We start from the raw sequence: 22,384 nt of genomic DNA on the forward strand, positions 1-22,384 counted from the left end.
CGTTCAAACCCAACTACTGCTACAGGGTACGCTGGCAAAGACACAGCAAATGTATAAGCACAGAAAAACAAAAGTTTTGCCGAAAGAGTACTAAGCAAAGAAGCTTTAGAATCTACAAACTGTGTATCTTTCTGAGAAGGAAAGTGTTTTGAGTTCTACCTTCCCTCTCTGTTCCATACAGACATTCCCCCTCTGTCCCTTTTTCTAAGCCATCAAAGTAGGAGAAAAACAACTAAACAATGTGTCAATCAACCAGAAAGTAAAACCAGATGATATAAGCAAATCAAGTACATCCTTTTGATGTGTATCTTCTCCCAGATGCTTAAAGACAAAAGCCAGACTGTGTGACACTCTAAGATTAAAAACATAATATTGAAAACTGGAATCTTTAATTGAGGTTTTAGAGGTGAACAAGCATAGCTTAAACTATATTGTGTACTTTGAGAATTTTCTTAAAACTAAAAGCTTGCAGTTCCCTCTACTATCTCTCAAGGTGTGTAAACTAATGTTAACTGTTCTTAGACATCAATCTTAACTTCTATGTGTTTATTGAATGAAACAGAAAAGTTGCAAGCACCAGCTAAGCGCAAAAGGAAAAACTTGGTTCCAACAGAAAAGATCTCCAAGTCAGCTCAAGTACAGATTTGCCAGTCCCCTTCAAACCACCAAAGCTATCTGGCATCTGAAGTCAGAAAACACTGCCATCTAATCAGGATCTTGTGCAATGGAATCATCCTGTAACGTACTGAAATCATCAACAAACCAGTATTGTTTTTAATGGTATCAACAAAACATAATTCCCATAAGAAACCAAGAAAGAATATAACTTATATTGAAAATATATATAAAAAAAGTTTTTACATTTCAGCAAATGAGAAGTGAGGTTTTTGAAACATCTCCAGTTCCACCAATTTTGTCCCAAGCCAATGGAAGAGTATGACTTATTCTGGTATACTCTTGGAGCATGGGGATCTTAGAGCAAACATGTCCTTGCCCTCCCCACCCAAGGGAGACCACTGCAGGACTGCGAGCTAAACTCTGCAGCTGCTGGAACTGATAGTTGTACCAGCTCCATTTTTGCAGCTTAGAAACAAAAATAACAGGAATGTGAATTTCATTGAACAGCTGCAGGCTCCAGGGAAGGCTTTCTTAATCAAATTTTTAACTCTGTTCAGTTCAGGGTGGGGAGGGGGAAAAATGAAGTGGAAAGACAGCGGAAAGAAATCTTACATGATCTCAAATAGGCTTTTTAAAGCAGCTGTATCAGAGGCCCCAAAGTCCCTTTCCACATTAGTGATAAAAAGTTATCTAATCTGCTAAATACAAGTGCAAGGGGAGAGCGAAACAAAGCTTTCACTATTATATGACAGTTAAACAGCTTTTACTTAAAAGTTAGTCTTACAAGGTTGTTGGTTTTTCTGAGTGGGTTTTCTTTTTTTTTTTTTTTTTAAAGTTTTCGATGTAAATATGAAATAATGCAATGTCAAACATATGAATTCTGCTTCCCTGTCTTTTCAGCTATCCCTGCAACGGACTTATGGCACTTATGGACTCCATTTATTAACTAATAGCCTGAAATAACATAGTAGTATGTTCACTACTGATGATTTTTAAATGGAAAAAAAACCCACCAAAATAACAGTGCCCAAGTTTAATCAGAATTACCCTCTGGAGCCAGAGAGTCTGGAATTGTGCTTAATGCAATCTTGGCATTGTGCTTAATGCAAGATACATTCGTGTACTACATCAGGAATGACATTTCCAGTGCCATAACTGCTAAAATGGTATTCAATTATAGAAGTCTCACATTAGTATGATCTCCCTGAAGCTGAGAATAGTATTTCAAACACAGTTCACAGAGATAGTATTTTACTTACGAAACAGGATAGAAAGACTCATTTTATGAAACATCACAACAAAGCTGAACAGCTTTGTAACAAAAAGAAAGTACTTTGACAGAAAAGTAGTCACTTGTGAGGAAACTAATTCAGTACATAGGCATGGCAGCACTTACACAAAACATTAGGAAAAACAGAGGTCACTTTAAATAAAGCACTTTAAGTAAAAGATCAGATGAAGTAGAAGTTGCAGAAGCAGGCAGTCTCTAGGTATTGCAGCACATAGCTTCAGCAACAAGGACTTCTGAAACCCCACAAACATTTTTTTGGTACATAAATCAAAGTATTGGCTCAGTCTTAATTGTTTTACCTGAATGCTGAAAATGCAAGCAATCCTGATTGCACATCGTATACCCTCCAAACAAAGAGAGGCAACTTCTGTGTCATCACAGTCCTGTAGACCCACACTGAATGCAGCCAGGAAAGGTGTCCAAGCCAACTGGAATGTATGCAAAATAAAAATTACATTATCAGCTGTTAGCACTTCAAGGGAATATTATAGTTTCCACATCTTGCTAAAGTGTAAATTCAGTCCTTAACTCACATCATTAACCTTGAAATTGCCTTTTGCCAAAAAGGAAATGAAATAGAATAGACATGAGACAGAACAGGACAGAAGTATGGTTGGAAAAGATATGAGACACAGGACAGAAGTAATGCAGATTGACACTCCCCTCAGAAGAACAAACTCTCCTCTAGCAACAAACACTCACAGCCACTTTCAGATAGCTAGAAAAAAAAAAAACAAACTCCAAAGCTATGCCAGTTAGGTGTGTATTGGAGTTTTGGTATTCCTGGGATAACCTTCATCTTTGCACAATGAGAAATAACGATAGAGTCAACAGTTACTGCAAGAACCAACACAGTGTACAATAGATTCCTTTATGATTAAAAGTATGCACTTAAATAGTTTGTCCTGATAACACCAAAGGGGGGGGAAAAAAGGTAGTGTAAAATAGGGCAGCAAACTTTATTAATTCTGCTAAAATTACAGTAAGAGAACAACAGTAAGAGACAAGACACAAATCTTTCCTTGATCTCTCTGCTCTTAGTTTTGTTGCTTTCAGCCCTCCATCTTTTTGTATCTAAGCTGATGTTTTCCATTCCTCTTGGCTTAGGTGGGACTGAGAGGGTAATACACTCAACAAAGTTACTGCAGGAGAGTTCACATTGTCCTGTTTTTGTGGTCAAGGCTCCCTCTCCCACAGGCAGGAAAACAAATCAGAAGATGCAAAGGATCTTGCCATAACTACAGGTGGTTATGAAGAGGAAACCCTAGGGTACCCAGAATGACTTTAGAAATAATTTTACCTGAAGTCACCCCAGATGAAATAGAGAGTCAGTGGGCACAGCAAGGAGCAACAGATTTCACACTTAATTTCATAATAAAACGGTACACCACAGAGCTTTGTTATAATTTAAGCCAGCAATTCCAAAAGCACTACCTCAGAAAAGTGTTTAACACTTGCACACACCAAACCATAACTCTGGGACAGTACTAAAGACACCAAATGAATTCCTACTGCATGTTCCAGAAGTGTATGTTTCTTTTTTTTTTAACCCCTTCCTAATTTTTCATTCCTATTGAAACCAAAATTGATCTTAAAAATCACAAAACTGAAACACTATGTTAAGAACTATCTAGAGGTCTGCACAGTATGCTTTATACCTAGATTTACACCGTTGTTGATAATAGATTTGTTTTGTCATTAAAAGTGAAAATCAAGCCTCTAAAATAGACAATAAATTTTGAGCTGTTTAGATCGGTGCATAAAGTGAATTTTTGTTTTGCTTTAATCATTTAGCAAATATTTATGTAAATATAATGCTAAATTTTACTCTGGCATCAATGGGTGAAATAGACTTTATAGAGTTTTGTTGAAATAAAAATTAAAAAGTCTAAATAGAAAACATGAAATTAAACATTTAACTTCCACAGTTTTCACTTTTTTGAGAAGACAGCTCTCTATTCAACTTATTACATTGTCCTCAGTACCTTAATTAGTTTATAAACATCCTCAAGACGATTTCTAATTGTTGACTTTTGACAAGATGTTTAGGATGTTAATTTACCCCAATGCATCATATTTTGCTCCTTCAAAAGCAGATTTTGCAAATGTACTTTTCAGATAATAAAGGCTAGAAATGTTATAGAATAACAGGAATTTTATTTTATTTTATTTTAAGGAAAAATAGCCTACGCATTTTACAGATGCCTGCATGCAAGTTATTTAATTTCAGCCTTAAAAAAGTCAACAGAGAGATATTACAGTACGCCTCTGCTAAGTGACACTGACACCCTGAAAGTAGATTTTAAACAAGGGCATCCTTTAGTGTCATTCTGTACAGAGTACTAACCTACCCTTATTAATATGGTGATAAAGAAATCACAGGTTTGCCTCACGGAAAGCAATCTTACAGCTAGAACCCCAGTGTGCCCAGGTGGTCAGGAAGGCCAATAGCATCCTGGCTTGTATCAGAAACAGTCTGGCCAGTAGGACCACGAAAGTGATCGTCCTCCTGTACTCAGCACTGGCAAGGCTGCACCTCAAATATTGTCTTCAGTTTTAGGCCCCTCACTATGAGGAAGACATTGAGGTGCTGGAGCGCATCCAGAGAAAAACAACAAAGCTGGTGAAGGGTCCAGAGCACAATTCTTATGAGGAGTGGCTGAGGGAACTGGGCTTGTTTGGTCTGGAGAAAAGAAGGCTGAGGTGCGACCTTATCGCTCTCTACAACTACCTGAATGGAGGCTGTAGGGACGTGGGTGTCAATCTCTTCTCCCAGGTAAGTTGTGCCAGGGAAGGTTTAACTTGGCTAGCAGGAAATATGGCTTCACTGAAAGGGTTGTAAAGTACTGGAACAGGCTGCCTAGGGAAGTGGTTGAGTACCCCTGGAGGTATTTAAAAGATATGCAGACGTGATCCTTACGGACATGGCTTAGTGGTGGACTTGGCAGTGCCAGGTTTACAGTTGGACTAAACGATCTTAACGGTCTTTTCCAACCTAAACGACTCTACAATTCTACAATTCTTGACCCTGGGCCTGGAGCTCAACCTGATCTCAGAACACATCTCTCCAAGGAACCATTTCTTTATTGTAATGGTAGTGATCTGAGACATTACCTTGCTGGAGCAGTTCAAAAGGGGTTGTATGAGCACCACTGCTTGCACAAGGGCAGTAAATGAGAGCACATGGTAAGGGCGCAACAATTTCTTTCAGTGGCAGTTTAATCAAAATGAGTTAGTTATGCCAAAGACCGAATCTCCAATAGCATACTGAACCATAATACTCAACATAATCTGTATCTACAAATCTGAATCACTAGTACAGAAAAAGCATTTGGGATGCAGGTGGCTTTGAACCTACACAAAAGTGAAGACAAGTATTTAGAATAATGGTTTAATACAGGTCTAGCTACGCCACCCCACCCCCCTAAACTAGACGGCAGGCTAAGCTTTTCTGAAATACTAATTTGCAACAGACAACATTAGACAGAAGTTTGTTCTGATAGTTGCTCCCCCAAAATGCAATGAAGTAATTTCCCTTAGAAGCAGTAGGAGGAACTCAAACAATGAACTGGGATTAGTCACTTCTCAGTTTTAAAAATCTGTTGTTTTGACTACACCTCTATACCTAAAAATAAAAATCTTATTTCAAGTCTTTAACTACTCTTCATACTTTTGTCCCCTCAATATACTTCTCGTAATTCCTCCACTGTATCAAGATGCTGCTTCTATCAGCATAGAAACTTCTTAAATCCCAGAGCAAATGAAATTGGAGTAGAAGGATCAAAATCCCTTCTTTCCTGTAGCAAGTTAAGTAACTTACAAAATGATGAGGCAGAAACAAACATTTAGTATTTTCAACAAATTCTGTCAGTCAGTATTTATCTAAATGTAACTATCTAAATGTGTATCTCACCTTAAACATGGGTCTCACATGCTCCAGGTGTGTTGCACTAGTAAAAGGTGCCTGAACGTGGCTCACTGCCTCCATAAGAGCTTTAGCTGTTTTAGCCATTTGTTCCATTTCCAAATTATATAGGAGTCTTCTCTGCTTTTCATTAGCAACACCTGTAAATGCATTTTTACTCTTATTTGTGCATCTTTAGCAGCAGTGTCTTCAGTCATGTAATAATTTTAAACTTTTAATTAAGTGCCATAAACAGATGCATTTTTTTGTATTATCTTTACTTACTGAAATCACCACAGAAGCATGATATTTCTTTTACAATATAGATACAATTTAACTTAAGGCAAACTTATGTATGAAATATAATCTAATTTTAAACCTTCACAGAATTTTAAGATTTGCACAACAAATATTTCTTTTCCATCACCTCAACTGACAGCATAAATATCACATCCACTAAGCTAAATTCAAAGTGAACAGAAGTTTCTTCGCAATCCATCAGGACAGAAAAGAACAATAAAAAAAAAAAATGGACATCTTTTTTTCTGAGGGAGAACTATATTAACCACCTTTTCATTTCAGTAATGGAACCTCCATCTCATCAAGAATGTGAAACCCAAGCAGAATGTAATAATCAGCTTCTTTAAAATTACAATGAAAACATTAAGTTAATTGAACAAATATTGAAAATAAGAAGCATTCTTTTTTTTTAGATGCAAATTTCCTGTAATCAACCTGTTCATAAGGCTAACCTAGGACAAATCTGACTATGTTGGGAAAAGGTCAAGTCTCTCTTAGTGGTCTCTGCAGAAAAGCTAGAATGAATAGCATCTGAATTGTCGCATTGTGCAAAACACAAAAGTTTTTCTTTTGTGTTTTAAAAGTGCATAAGCTAAGCTCTACAAACCAAATATTGCAAAAGTTTTGAAGATGACAGACTGGTTATTGCAGGAAAACACAATGGTTACCTTAGAAATAGAAGGCACAACTACTGTGTTTGTTCTGCACTATGCTTATCAGCAACACTGCTACTTCATAAAGTCCTCAAATGCATTTCCCTATGTTTCTGTTCGGCAGCAAAACCTGTCTTCTCCATGGCCAATGCACCGAATACCAGGAATTCAGATGTAAAGGAAAGTGAAAATAAGCAGTTGCACTTATCACAGATTTGAAGGCAGCATCATGCACTTATGTTAAAAGAGAAAGGATACGAAATTAAAAGTTGGGACTCATTATGAGTTAAATAAGTGGTGCTTGCTTCATTCCTCTCTCATTTTAAAAAGGAGATTGCTTCATGAAACTGAGGAGCCACACTCTGAAGAGAGCTAACATTGCAACTACTTACTTTGTTTACTGGATTTTGTGGGTATTGTTAATTCTTTTGTTTCTTTCATTGAAATCTTCTTTCCAGCTATTTCATTATAGATAGCAGACAAATATTCTTCAGGGAGATCTTTACTGTCATTGATACCTCTATTCATTTTAATATACTGTTCTTTTGTCATTTTATTCTTAACCTGAAACCCAGAAAGAAGTTATTAATATCAAAAAACGAGGCAAGCTCATAGCAGTTACAATGCTGCCTACAAAGCAGCTAAACAGATGAAAAGTTACCGTCAAGTACAAATCTGCTGATTCAGAAGAAATTTTTAAGTATCTAGCATATGGAAGACTACACTGTCAAATCTACAAAATAATGCAAAGCCACGTGGACATTACAACACTCAGGCATTCAGTAGGATCTGCACATCAATTAGCCATACATTTAAAAAAAAAAAAAGTTAAAAATAAACATTGTTTTATTTTGTCATACAGACCAAGCTATTTATTTTAAACATAATCCCGGAGTTCATTAATCTTTCCAGATTTTGTTTAAATAAATGATGATGGCTAATAACTACAACTCTGAATATTATGCACTGCAGAAATGAGCTGTATTTATCAAAATAAAGCCACATTATTTTTTCAAACTGACTGAAATTAGGAGCAGATTTGTATTAAAAATCAATGGGTAAGTAATTACACAACTTCCAGCTTTAACTATAGGTTAGTTAGATCTAACTGCCAGAATATGAAACCAAATCCATAGAATTCCTATTCAACACAGGGTAGGGAAATTATATCTTGCAGAAAGGTCTAACCAAATCAGCTTAAAAATCTCAACACCCATGAAGACACAACACTGTTACTTAAAAGACACACAAAACTTAAGCTACCATATTTCTGACACACATGTTGAACACCAAGCTTTACAACTACATTGCCACAAAGCCTGAAAGTTAGATGTCTATGGATTACACAAATATTTTTCTAGCAACATACCTGGGGACTGTGAAGATCTGTTGTCAACATGATAATTGAGTAAGCTAAAACATATGCAGTATCTGCACTAGCAAAAAGAGTTTGCCTGAAGGGGGAAAGGAGAAAAAGAACAGCAAATTTCACATATTTGGATTTTTTACTTATTCAGCTTTCCAAAAATTCTGAAGACAAAGTATGGCTTACCCTTGATTACATTCTAAATATCTAGCAGCAAATTTCTCCATTAGGCGATCAATTTTTTGAGCCTCTCCTGGAAGACGAAATCCCTCTAGAAACATGCGCAGAGCTGAAACAAAATCCTTTCCTGAAAAGTCATGTTGGTCTACATATGCATACATGACTTCTTTGTTAAATTTATCATTGTCTCCCAGGAACTCCCCAACCTGAGTCTAAAATAAGAACAGAAAAGACAAACTAGTGCATTTTACACTGGAAAAAAAACCAGTAAGTATAGAGTCATACTGCCTGTATGGCTCACAAAGAGAGGCCTGTAGGCAGTTAACCAAGACATATTCCTGCTTCTCTTCTGCTCTCTAACGGAAAGTATTTCGGCTACATACTCCATCATAATGCTCTTACATGCTCCTATCTGCCCACTTTCCTCCTTCTCTGGTTCTACTCATGTACCATTTCTTCTATTAGATGAATTCCACATGTGCACAAGACAAAACTAATATTACCAATGATTGATTGTTCTCTGCTGTAATGATTTTTGTCATTAGGAAACTTACTATGGGAATGAAAAACTTACTAAACTAAACATTATTCCCAGTAGGGTACAGATCTCAAATATATGTAAAATGATGCTCAAATATAAATAGCTGGTACTCAAATACATCCAAGCCGATCACTGTCAATGCAACATAGTACAGTAAAAAATACTGCGCATTCAGATAACGACTCCTGTATATGTAAACTGAGATTAAAAATTTGTTTTGATGGCTGATTCTAAGTTCTGATATGGAAATTTGTAACTTCAGTCACGGCTGCAAGCACAGGCATACGCAAGCCTTTCCTTAGAAAACAACTGGGGTGGCTACCAAGCACAATGGTGCCAACTGCCGTTTCAGGAAGCTAAGTTTTTCGCGACAATATCAACATGAGATATTCCTGCTCTCCTCAGCCAGATATTGCAGGACCCTTTCAAGTCCAGCAATAGCTGCTAGCTGTAAATAAAATCAAAGAACTAATCTAGATTAAATAACTTTCCTTTGGGAGGCAGCAAAAATGCTTTTAACTTTGTTGCACCACATTATTTTTTAGCTGTCTCTGAAGGACAGTTACTTCTGGCAGTTCCTCCCTGGACTAAAGTATGTACAGTTTAGTAAGTTGCTTCTAGATATACTAGCAACTAAATAAAAGCTTTGAGTCAGCTGAAGTAGGCCAGTCTTTTCTTTTACACTTTGCTGAACTACAGGACGCATGTAGTACAGGGCATAGCTCACGCATACTCCACGTTCCTTGAGCTTACAAATTTTAGAAGAGAGAAAAGTTTCCTTTTCTTCATTGAACAATAATGTCATACACTTTAAAATACCATCATGTGATTCACAATTGATGTAAAAACATCAGCATGAGCAAAAACAACCATCAGGAAAACAGTTTTCTTACTGAATCTAATCTTTCCTCTTGATGCAAGAACTGAGCAATATCTTCAGGGGTAGTGCCAAGCATTCCTTGTTCTTGCAGGTACTGAATTCCCCTCTTTGGTTTCTTATTGAACCTGTACAATCAAGATCAGGATGGAATGAGAGTTAACCTTTTTACTCATGCACAAAGCCTTACCAGCTTAAGTAAAAAGATTCAATAATCTTGGATAAGACATCAAAAATCTATGTATTACACACCTTTCATCAAACTGCATTAGACAGGAATGAATGATTCCCTTCTATGATTATTCCCTTCATCATTGGACAAATTTATGTCTTTTATTTCCCCTGTAAACAGCCTTCTCTTCCTCTTTGCTACATAACTGCCAGTATGGCATCCAAGCAGCTCCCAGTAAAGACAACTTAACACTATCATTTACTCTGGCACTCGTAAAGAAAAAAATATTTCACAGGAATAATAAAGTCTTTGCTTGTAAAGGAACAATTATGCTCTGTTGCTTTTTGTTTTCATCTGTATGAAACAATCAAGAAATACATGAGTTGTCTGTAAAAATGGAAACGTACAAGACAGGAACCAGGTAACTGAAAGAAACTGAAACCCTAAAGGACTAAGGCACCTCTGTTCAGGGTCTGAGAACTATGCTACAGAAAAATTTTATTTTTGCATAAAGGGACCTCACTGAGGAGGTGAGGTGACAAGGCTGAACTCACATAGAAGATTCACGTCAGACTGCACTGAGAAGTTACATTATCCTCCAGTTCCAATTATGACAAGTTAATTAAACAGGAGGGAGCATCAGCTTAAGCATATAGGCACTTTCATTAGTAAAGCACACACTAAAATGAGTTGTATTTAACTGATCACATGAGTTCAATGTTCTTTTTATCCAAGTATTAAAAAAATCTTATTTTTAGACAAGCAGGTCTGGAAAAAAAAGAACAAACATTCAGAGTACTCATCTTCTAGCTGTGAGGAATTAGGTTAACACAAAACACTGTTGACAGGCTCCAAAGGGGACACCATTCAGCACTCTTTCACCAGAGGAAGTGCTGTTACATCCAGAGTTTTTTTCCTAACACAAGATGAGTATCTATGAGGAGAAGGAAGAAAAACCCAGGAATCTTCATAGCTCCAAAAGAATCCACCCTCCCATGGGTGATAAAAGGGCACTCACAAGTCAATTCCTTGTTCTATTATTTCCTTTTGTTGCTTTAGGACCTCAAACTGCTCTGGGTTGTCAGTGCCAGACATCTGTGTGCTGTAACTGCCAATTCCTGATGAAGCGGTAGAATCCAAGGAATTCAAGCTTCCATATCTGTTAATAGTCTCAGGGTGTTTGGTTTCATTGCTGTCCTGTTCTGTGGGTTTTTCTTGGCCTATAAATTGGAAAGGGTTACATATATACAGAACACATACAGTGAAAAGAAATTAAAATTACAGGTTATTCTTCAAATCCTCTCTGAAGGCTTCTAAAAGGAACTAAGGTTATCTTCAATTACCTATTTATTTTTATATAAATATTTTGCTTTTGCTTTGGTTGGGAAAATAACAATCCCCCCCCCCCCGCCCCCCCCAACCCTACAGTGTATTAAAGAGGATTTTTTCAGTCCATTACATACCTAAAATTTAAGCCTTAAGTTACAACTGTAATTTCTAGCCACTTGGAAAAAAAAAGATAGGACGCTCTAGAAAACCAGTTACAGAACTTTCCTTTTATTTTAAAGTCCAATGTTACTTTTGACCTGAAGCAAATAACACTATCCTAAGTTTTTGAAACAACTGTCAAAAAGCGTTTATGATCTCTCTGTTCACAAAGACAGCTGTGCTAACCACCTGTAAAAAGGTTATTACTTCACCTATTGACTTTAAGTGCTTAATGTGAAAACTCTGCCAATAACCTTAGTACTTTTCATCTCAGGTCAAACGGAAACAAGATTAAAACGAGAAATTATTTATTTACTTCACTGCTTACAACATTTAAAGTTCTGTAGCCATATATTAATAAATATAAAAATGCTCCCTGTCCAGCTTGCTTCAGTAGTAACTTAACCAGTGTGAAGGAAGATGAAACTAGGGGAGTTTCAAAGTAAGTTTTGTGGTCCCTTTAAAACTAAAAATACAAAAAATAACAAGATTGTAACTTTCAGTGTAGTTTTCCAGGAATTTGTGCAATTAATAAAAGACAACTTACAAAACTTCTTCAAATGACATCAATCCAAATTTACCAATATGTCTACCAAAGGGAAAAAAACAAAAACGTTTATCCTCTCTTTCTTTTAATGTAAGAGGTTTTACAAATCTGGACAGTAAGAGTATCAAAATACTGGAAAAATACACTAAATTCCTTCAGCATCTCTTTACTAAAGCCAGAAGAAACATGTCTTGTATCTTACCAAGTGTTGTCTGAGAATTGGGATTTACATATTGATCCTTACTCCACTCCACCATGCACTTCAAGATCGATACTAAGCATTCCAATCCTTTTTTTCTCAAACTTAATTCCTAGAAAAGATTTCAAAAGCAATACATCAGTGGAAGGAAGAGTTTACTCTATCCTATCACGTCAAGAAACATGAAGCTTCATAAAGTTTGGTGGAGTTCTTACCTGAACATTGGACATGCCAAGTTCTTGGCTACCCCTTCCTTGAGCAATCTTTGATAGGTCATTAACCAGCCTTTCAAATATATTTGCCGCATTTAAATCACAGTCATAGTTCACGTAAATGTCCACTACACTCTGGGCATCTATAAACAAAGTGACATTGTAAAACTTGTAACAAAAACTAGATCATTCAATGAAAGGCAAGAACAGTTTTGTTCTTTAGCATAAACATGTAAAAACCAGAACCAAATGGTCCTTAGTACCTGCACATATCCTTGTCAGCGTTTGTATCACCATCCATTTATGATCAAATGAGCTAGTAGAAGTTTCCAAGATATACAGGAAAATTTCTTTGAAGAAAACCTAACACATATTCCAGGAAGAGGGAGAAAAAAAATAAAAATAGTTTACCAACACAGTCACTAACTTTGATGGCCAATTATCTGACATATAATTTTACATGCAGCACTTCAGGGGTATAGGAGACGAAAGGAAAAAAAAAAAAAAAAGGGAGGAAAGGAGGAAATACAACTTATGCTCAATACATTCAAATTAGGAATTTGAGTCATTACTTATGTACTTCTGGAGTTTTGTCTAGCTGAAAAATATGATTTATATTCTGATCACTCAAAACCAGAAGAATCAGGAATGATGTGAAGTCCTGAAGGACAACTTAACCTAGCAGTCTAAGCTGCTGTTTGAGTTCATTTGGGATTTTGAAAGGAGAGGTATTACCTCACCACAGATTTATTTTTTTTTTCTACAAGATGATGATATTAAGGCACAAACATAACAAACAGCCACTTATGCCAATTTAAAGTATCAGACCTTCATTAGAAGGAAAGCTTCCTGACACGAAAGAATCACTCTACGATATTATGTTATTAGAAGGGTACTGGTCAGGCACAGCATAAAACACACAGCAGGTCCGTTAATAGGGAAGTTACTCTTCCCTAAAAGAGGTATTTTTTTCCCTGAAATCACTTTAGTACAAGTGCTTTTGTTTGGAACAGAGATTATTTCATCCCTTTTCAATTAGTTCCGCACCAGATCCATTAGTTTTATAGAATCATAGAATGGTTAGGGTTGGAAGGGACCTTTAAAGGTCATCTAGTCCAACCCCCCTTGCAAGGAGCAGGGACATCTCCAACTAGATAAGGTTGCTCAGAGCCCTGTCCAACCTGGCCTTGAACATTTCCAGGGATGGGGCATCAACCACCTCTCTGGGCAACCTGTTCTAGTGTTCCACCACCCTCGTAATAATAAAAAAAAAAAATTCCTAATGTATAGGCTGACTATTTCAGCTGAGCATGCTTAGCAGCTTGGGCGGGCTTTTTCTCACTTCTTCCCACAGCAGCAGCAACTGCTGTAACAGCATATGAACTCAAAATGAGAACTGCTACACGGCATTACATCACCATCCTACACAGTACTACATCACTGTTCTGCACTTCTGAGAACTCACCTCTTCCCAGCCAGTTGTGGCTACTAAATCCACCAACATATGTTTGTTCTACAATGCTGCTGAGTTTCAAGCCATCCAGCTCCTCTTCTCTGATAGCAGGATGCAAATAGCCAAATACAGAACTACTCTCGTTTTTAATATTAGATATTCTCCTATACCACAGAACTTCTACAGATATTTTTATTCTATTAGCCAAGTAGAGATAAGCATAAGGGTAATTTCGTTTTAAGTCATGTGATAAGGGAAAAACTGCAACGCTGATTTTTAAGCAACATTGACGGTAAGCTGTTTCCTCAAGCAAAATATGCAAATGATATTTCCATTTTAATGGCATCTTTAGAGAAAAAGAGGCATACAGCAAAATCCCAGTTACAGTCTTAATAAGGAAAGCAGCCCTATGAAACATAAGGAGTTCAACACATAACAGATCAAAGACTTTCAAGTGCTTAAATATACTCAAGAGTACTAGACTGATTTTAGCCACAACTTTATGTAATCCAAACAGAGGAAGACATAAAATTTTAATAAAGGTCATGCTATGAGCAATCCTTAGTTACATATTTGCTATTTTCTAATTTTTTAGTGAAAGACATTAATGTTATATACCCTCTGGAATCAGGAAAATAATTCTTTTCTGGTAGAGAATTTTAAAAAAGGAGTCACTGATGGGCACACAGAAAAAAGTTTCAAGTATAAAAATTAAACAAAAATGTAAGCTAAATGAGAAATTAGCTGGAAGGTCTGCATACTACAAAGACACTTCAGATCTCTGTGCTTCAGAGACAGAGCTAACTTCTTGCTTCTGGTGTCACCTTTGAACAAGCATATCTTGGAACGAACAGCCTCTCAAAACTGTACTGATTATTTACATTTCAGATATTTCAAAATGCCATCTATCACTCTGTTATTTATTGCAATTCATGTCACAGAGTTGAGACTTTATTCCTAGCTTACGGGAAGAGCTAATTATTTAGTTTGGTCAACTGAAAGTAAGAGTTTCAAGGTAGCTTATTCACAGTTAGGAAAGCGTGGCAATGATAAGTATAGCTAAATGACACCCCAAATCCTGATACCTAGTACTTAATTTTCTGCAAATATGTTCAACTGCCCCGTTTAGAAATACAGTTACAATACCATTAAGGTACAACTCACACTATTTTCACTGTCAGAGGGCAGTGTTAGCTGAATATTTAAGTAAAAGGAGCAGGGAGGGTCACTTTCAACAGAATCTGAAACTATTACTTTAAAATATGCCAAAAATTTCTTACACAGATGAAGAACGCAGCCTCAATCCCAAAATATATAGATTTTGCATATTATAAATCAGAGCATATGGCTCTCCTTACAGCTCCAAGACACAAAACTGAATGTGAAGTTATCTACTTGTCTACCCACATCTTCTGAATAACCTTTAGGATCAGTAGCTGAAAGGAGATAAATTCTTAGCTCACAACCAGGAAAAAGAATAAGTTTCTGGAAATTGCTGTCCCTCATACTTTGTAATAGATAGATACTTTGGCAGCAACAAGCTTTTGGTTTTCATATTTGTGTGGAGAAAACGCAGTCTGCTATGTGGTGATGGTCCTAATTTAGCATATTCTAGAAACTGCTACAATAGCGTAGAGCATCTTATAGCCAGTTTTCTTCAGATATGTCTTCATTTTCTGTTTGGAACTTGCGGAAAGGATGGCAGCAATGGAAGCTCATCAAATTTCTGTCAGGGAAGCTGGATGGCAATGCGTTTACCACCTACACACTGACTTGCAAGCTCTGCGAACACATAGCAAGTCCAGCACTTTCTGGGAAGCGCGCTGTGTGACTGGAAGAGCAGCTCGGGCCAGTCTGTCTGACGTGCTGAACACTGTGTACACACTACAGTCGTCTTGTTTGTCTTGAAAGTCTTCAAAATCCATCATATTTTCAAGGCACGATCAATCAATCACCAAACATGTATTTCTGTCCAAGCTATGCTCAAGGAAATACTGGAAATCCTATAGTTTCTTTCCCCAAAAGGCATCAAAATAACCTGATAAGTGCTCAGAACCTTCTGACACAGTACTGGTGAAATTAGGTCCTTCCTCCAAAACTGTCACAACATACCAATATATACAATGACATTCATAGATGAAGAAATTCAAGGTCCTTAGCAACATTATGAACATTTCTCAGCATCTTTCCACTTAGTAAGAGGGTTTTCAAGGGCATTGTTGCAAGCAAGTCCATTGCCACTAGGTGAAAAAGAGCTTCTATGCATGGGGAGATCTGGGAAGTCTTACGCAAAAGCTGAGATTCAGAAAGGAAAACACATTTCTCTAAGCAAGACAATATAAACAAATATTTGCTTAACAACCCTCTGCCCTGTAAATTAGAAATTTATGTGACATACCTCGATCTGCATCTTTAGATGAGTCTTAAAGTTTGAGAGGAGGGTAAGAAATATGGAAAGTGAAAGTTCAAAAACTTCTGGAACTGATGAGACTCCATTTTTTGACAGTGCAACACAAAGGTACTGCTTGATAGCATTAATAAACATCTCATTTGTCCTGAAGACAGGTCCTGCATTTTGCAGAATGGACAGAAGCAACTGCAACGAAAGAATCTTTGATCGCAGTTCATGAGATCTAGAATAAAACAATACAGCATATCAGCTCACTGTAAGTCACAAAATAAAATATTCTCTTTAAAAGTCAATACACACCACAATGATTTTGCATGTGAAATGTTCATGAAATAAACTCGAACTTGACACAATCTGGTGAAGAAAGAGTCATAACAAGATGCTGATCTTTTTTGTTGAAGTGGTAACTCTTCAGTCAAGAAGATGGGCATGAATAACCTTTTCCAGTTACTGTTTCTCTCCATTCCTATTGAGTCACACTCTCTTCTGCAAGCACAGCATCGCAGAACAGGAGCGAGAGCAGGCAATGCTGCCCATCTTAGCCAGAGGATGAAAGAAGCATTCCTTCCTTTTAACGGATTTTTGGAAGATCCTACCTAAAATATCCAGCCCATGTACAGAACCCTGACTACCAAAGTGAAAATTCCTCCCGCTCCTCTATTTTCACCAGCATGGAAAAAGAGCTGAACAGCCATAAAAACAAGAGCTGTACTGTCTACTTCCCCAACACTGAAATCTTTTCTCAAATATCGTATTTTATATTGTTTATCAGTCACTGGCCTCATCCCACTCCAAGAGCAACTCAGATACATAACAGGCCTATTTTAAGGGTGCCAATAGCAAAGTCAGGCAACTGCAGCGTTGTCAAATGCTCCACGGTAACATCATACTTCTTACAGACTGAAGTAAGCTAGAGTTTGTGTCATCACAGTGGTACTATTTATGCTTTTAAAAAAAAAAAAAAAAAAACAAACCAAACAACAAAACCTCAAACCACATACACAAAAAAATTGTAAAGGAAGCCTGCATATATGAAAATATAATGCAATTTAAATAGCATTCTGGGTGAAAGCATTCCTTCCTCAGACTCCTGATGTTCCTTCCAACTTCTGATCATCTGAAAAAAGACTTCAGCTCTTCTGAAGAGCAGGTACAGACACAAACAGCTTCCCCAACAGAAAGTCCACAGCTTTCATTGAACAACCACCCGCTGTCAGGGGACAGTTATGAAACATAAGGAACAATGAAAGGAAATTTTTCATACAGTACAGTCCAGACACGGTAAGGAGCACTTCAAGACAACATGTGACACACGCAATAGTCAGATATTTGCTGTATGCTGCAAAAATACAAGCTTAATGAAAAAGAAGTAATTCCAGTCTAGCTAAAAACAAAAATGCAAATTAATAACAGTTATGTTGCAAATAAACTCAATGATTGCTGCACACTGGCAAACAAAGTGGGATGGGAGAGGGATCAATTTGCAAACATTCAAACTCATAGAATGTAATCCCAAGCTTAGATGTTTTGTCTGAATACACTTTTGAGAGGCAAAACATAGCCAGTCAAATTAAGTGAGGACCCTAATGAAGGGCAAGGTCAAAGTAAATGCCCCAAAACGGCTCTCTGTAGGAGTTCTTCAAGAAAATGCCTGGCTCTGGACACTGCACAGCTGCATGGAACCTAACATAACAATCTCCTTACATGCAAAAGGCTTGAGTTTTGCATCAAGTTGTATCAAGTTTGCTGACAGCACACGACCAGACCATATTTTGCTATGAAACGTAAGAATTTAAGTACGAAGAGAATTTAAATCATAAATAAAATATTAAATATCATCTACTTCCAGCAAGCATCAGCTTACAACTGAAGTCCTAACTTGTTGGCTTTACCAATTCTGTATGATGTGTAAAGCCCACTTAATTTAAAAAAAAAAATAAAAAATTAAGCACTAAAATTTAATAAGTGAACCTTCAAGACATTTCTCCCCCATCTTATTTCATTCCAGGGAAAAAATGAGATAAAGACATTAAGTAGATTCCCAAGAAGCACAACTCTGATCTCAACTTCCAGCCTTGTAATTTTAAGCTATCAGCTCCATGTCCAGTTACCTAAAATTTAAAAATATTCTCATTAAAGCCTTCATAGCTAATTTCACTGGAAAGATTATTTTTAAACAGGCAGACAAGACTTTTTAAAAATGCTGTAGATATCCTATGCCTTTTCTTCCAATTACAGCATGTTTATAGTAGTTCAAAAAGCCATCAATGCCTTAGAATTACCAATAAATTCTAGAACCTTCTCCAAACACAGGATATCTTTGAACGCCTTTGCAGCAAATTCTTGTTGCTCTAAATGCCGTTTCTTCCAATTTGTTCTATATGAAGAGCTTAATCAGTTCTAATACAAATGTAGAGGACTCCATGGACTCGGAGAAGATGCTCCAAGTACCTCAATAGCTACTGCTGCTCTTCTAGAGGGAGTTAATCCATTAAAGCCTTTAATAAATAGACAGTCTTAGTCTCAGACAACTGACAAAATCACGAGATTTTTATGACCTTTCCTGGAAGACAAATTCTCAAAAATAGTGAGGAAAAACCTCATGCCTCAGTCTTCATTCTTGAATGTCCTAACTTCCCATAGTGCCTCACTAGGCAACACTTTGAAAATGGTTCTAGACTAACCCTTCAAAACCCTTTCTACTGTATCGTATTTTCTTCAGCTTATTAAATCCACAACACGTATCAGTGACTCAATTAAACAGTCTTAAAAGTTACCTGGTTTAAGTTAGACCTTGGAACAGTAAAGCTGATTTTATTTTGAAAATATTGGACCAGCAGCCATTATTTTCTCCATAACTGAGGACTCTCAAAAATATTTAAATACTGTATTTTTATTTTCAAATAGAAAAAAATTCATTCTGAGTACTTTTAATTCTACTTACTTTGGATCTGGCGGTCCATCTGACAGGGGCTTCATGGAGAGTTTACACAGTGACCTGAATACAAGGAAGGCATCCTTTTGTAAAATGTGGGAAAACTTAGCACCAGGGGTAGGTCCTGAAGAATTTCCAGATTCCTAAAGAAGTTAACACATTTCAGTATTCCACTTTGCATTAACAGGGTGTGTAGGGAAATCCCCACCTCCTAGCAACAAGAAGTTAACATATTATACAAATATAAGCAATTTACTATTGCTTTATGGTCTCAAGACTAAGCTCAAACAAATCAAAATATTCTGCCGTCCAGTTAAAACGAACAAATCCACTAACAAAAATTGCCATTCTCAGTAAAAAGTCGTAATTAATTAAAGACTGTCATGAAATTAGGTAGGTCAAGTTTAAGTAAGGTAACTTGCAATGAATTGCCTTCAGACATTTTGAGTAGAAAACTAGTTAAAAAAACAAACAAACAAACTTGACATTTTAGTAGAATGTGAATAGTTACATACATGTGGAAAGATATATTTGGGAAAATTTCTGTGGTACAATAATCACCCCTATTACTAAATTCTTGCAAATCTGTATTATTGTTCCCTATATAAGCAACAAGTTTAATGTTAATCTTCTACTTTTATGGCACATCTGACTGGAGCTTTTTAAGCTTAAAATCTATTATTGCCAAACCTAAATACTCAGTACATGCTGACAGCAAATACCCTGTGTCAGTTGATAGTGCATACATGCTGGTATCTGACACGACAGAGGGAGTATACTTTCACATCAAATCCTCTCAGATATGAAACTTTTTTCCTGAAATCATTGCAGTAAGGTTGTGCTACAGGCTTGAAATTTCTATTTATCATTTGAAAAAAGAACATTGAAATTATACAAGAAGGTATACAATTGGCTATATTCTTCACTATGTATATTGAATGCTAGTTTTATAGTTTCTCAGGAGCACTTCAAAAAACAGTGAACTGATCTCTCTGATCTTGGGAGACTGTACTCTGTGGGGTAGCTAAAAATACACTAGGATAAAAAAAAAGTATCACGTGCAAAATTTACTTCCAGAAATTTAATTTAAATAGTGCATTAAAATAGAATAATGCTTAGAACATGACTTAATACTTGAAATTCATCTGAGTAACTTATTTTACGGAATTACATTAAAACACACTCTGCACAAGTGTTGATCAACACTTAAAATATATTACTTTTTAGTATTTCCTAATTTATACCTGCCTGTACCTGAGTATCATTGGAAGAGACAGATAACCTGTCATCAGGTAAAGATGGCGTATAAGCAACAGAAATTGGAGTCCCCGGAATTCCATTTGCCTGAATGTTTTCACTGTCACTGCCATCCTCTAATGTTACTATCGTGCCATCACCACTTGCACTTTCAGCAGTCCCTTCCACATCTATCAGAAAAGATGTAAAAATTACAAACAAATATTACAAAAGAATACAAGTTAAGAGCTTTTAAATCTAATGCTTAAATACTAAAACATTCAGAAACAAAGTATCATAAGGAGGAGAATTTATATGGCATTATATAACTAAAAAAAAAATCCACTCTTAATTTCCACTAATGAAAATGACAATTAAAAAAATGACTTGTAACTTCACATTGCCAGGGTCATCACTCTACCAAGTTTCCAAGAAGTACCAAGGGGAGAAAAAAAAGTCACTGATTTGACACACACTTTCCACAAACTGTAAAATGGAGTGCTATGCTGCTACTACAGAGACAGGCCCTTTTGTTAAGTGTTTATGTGGAAAGAAAAAAGAAAAATAAAAAGAACAATAATTTGTATTTTAAGAAGAACATTAGTCTCCAATACAGAGAGCGTAAACTAATGTATGAAATCTTGTCCATTTTAGTGTTAAATAATGCACAGCTAAGGTCAGACAACCGAAATAGTTTTCTTCAGCGTGTGTTATTTAAATAATGACATATTTTAGTTAAATATTCAGAACTGTTAAAATAATTCTTAATGTCAAGATTCAGACTGCCGTTGCTATTGACTAGATACATATCAATACCTCCAACTACTATGTTCACCATTTCCTGCACAATACTTTCTACAATTTCTTCTGCCTTCTCTTCACACTGATTGCTTTCACCATCACATGTTCCTCCATCAGCTTTAGAAAGATCTTTAAAAAGAAAAACAAACCCAAACAAATATTAATGAGAACATCAGAAATTAAGTGGGTATTTTACTTGCATTTCATATATAAAATTCAACTACAAATCTATTAATAGGAGAGTATACATTTTAAAAAGCTGTGTTTGGATGCTTTGAAAACAGTGTTTGCAGAACATAAGCATTCCAGTGTTTAACCTGTAAATTGTAATTAATTCACAGGTCTATGCCAACCAAAGACATAATTTTGTATTTTCATGTATATTAAACACTGAAAACTGAGATGTTATTCTCAAAAACTTTCACAATATTACATAGGTACAAAGAGGAATCTTTGCTACAGTGACTACAACAGAGTGTAGGGCTAAAGGACACTCGTTATAAAGTTTAACAGTGGTAACAAGGACAACAGGCATTTTGCGTTAGTCAGCTGTTTGAAAATATATGCCTGACTCCAGATTTAGGAGAGGAAAAAAAAAAAGACAATCCTCCAGTCTTCCTTTTTACAGACCTTTTCCCTCCCTCCATGAAACAGAAATACACACTGATTACTTTCTGCTGCTGTGGCTTGGTCGGCTTCTGTCTGTTCGTTTTCAGCACTAGAAATATCAGATCCATTTTCTGCCTCTATATCTTCTTGAAGGTTCTTGTCCACATCATTTGTGCTGTGGTCAAGCTCTCTCTCATGCTCTTTGTTCAACTGATCAGTCTGTGTTGGAATATGTCTCAACTGAGGTGACTCAGGCTCATGATGGCTTACTGGAGACTGCTGTAGAAGGTGTTGCTGTCTGTGTCTTTCCTTTTCCATCTGTTTGGCTTCCTGAAGCTACAAAAATATTGCAATCACACAAGAATTTCATTATCCAAACAAAACAATGAGCTGTATACATACTGTATACATTGTTTTATCAACATGAAATCCCTATTGTTTCTGCTTACACAGTGCCTTCATAAAGCTGCTAGTTTAAGAAAACTAATACTTTGTATTACTAGAAATAATTTTAATATCACAGGATAAACCTTTGCAAGAGGGCTGCTTCCCAGCTACGCACATTACACTTAACCATACCTTCACTGTGAAA

At 36.4% G+C, this 22,384-nt stretch overlaps 1 protein-coding gene across 1 annotated transcript in view; it reads right to left on the reverse strand.

Moving 5' to 3' along the window:
* The window catches only part of ARFGEF1 (ARF guanine nucleotide exchange factor 1), a 97,879-nt gene that overhangs the window by 25,229 nt on the left and 50,266 nt on the right, over positions 1-22,384 (reverse strand). Inside the window, exons 6-20 of the mRNA XM_086740920.1 lie at positions 21,855-22,128; positions 21,199-21,312; positions 20,401-20,573; positions 19,156-19,289; positions 16,200-16,434; positions 12,612-12,711; positions 12,352-12,491; positions 12,140-12,248; positions 10,921-11,122; positions 9,747-9,858; positions 8,319-8,524; positions 8,136-8,220; positions 7,159-7,330; positions 5,823-5,974; positions 2,209-2,337 (exon numbers count right to left, since the gene is read on the reverse strand). Of these exons, the coding sequence (XP_086597046.1) occupies positions 2,209-2,337; positions 5,823-5,974; positions 7,159-7,330; positions 8,136-8,220; positions 8,319-8,524; positions 9,747-9,858; positions 10,921-11,122; positions 12,140-12,248; positions 12,352-12,491; positions 12,612-12,711; positions 16,200-16,434; positions 19,156-19,289; positions 20,401-20,573; positions 21,199-21,312; positions 21,855-22,128 (2,337 nt within the window). The remainder of the gene's footprint in view (positions 1-2,208; positions 2,338-5,822; positions 5,975-7,158; positions 7,331-8,135; positions 8,221-8,318; positions 8,525-9,746; positions 9,859-10,920; positions 11,123-12,139; positions 12,249-12,351; positions 12,492-12,611; positions 12,712-16,199; positions 16,435-19,155; positions 19,290-20,400; positions 20,574-21,198; positions 21,313-21,854; positions 22,129-22,384) is intronic.

This window comes from Chlamydotis macqueenii, chromosome 2, assembly GCF_036417535.1.
Source record: "Chlamydotis macqueenii isolate bChlMac1 chromosome 2, bChlMac1.mat, whole genome shotgun sequence".
Classification (NCBI taxonomy): Eukaryota; Metazoa; Chordata; class Aves; order Otidiformes; family Otididae; genus Chlamydotis; species Chlamydotis macqueenii.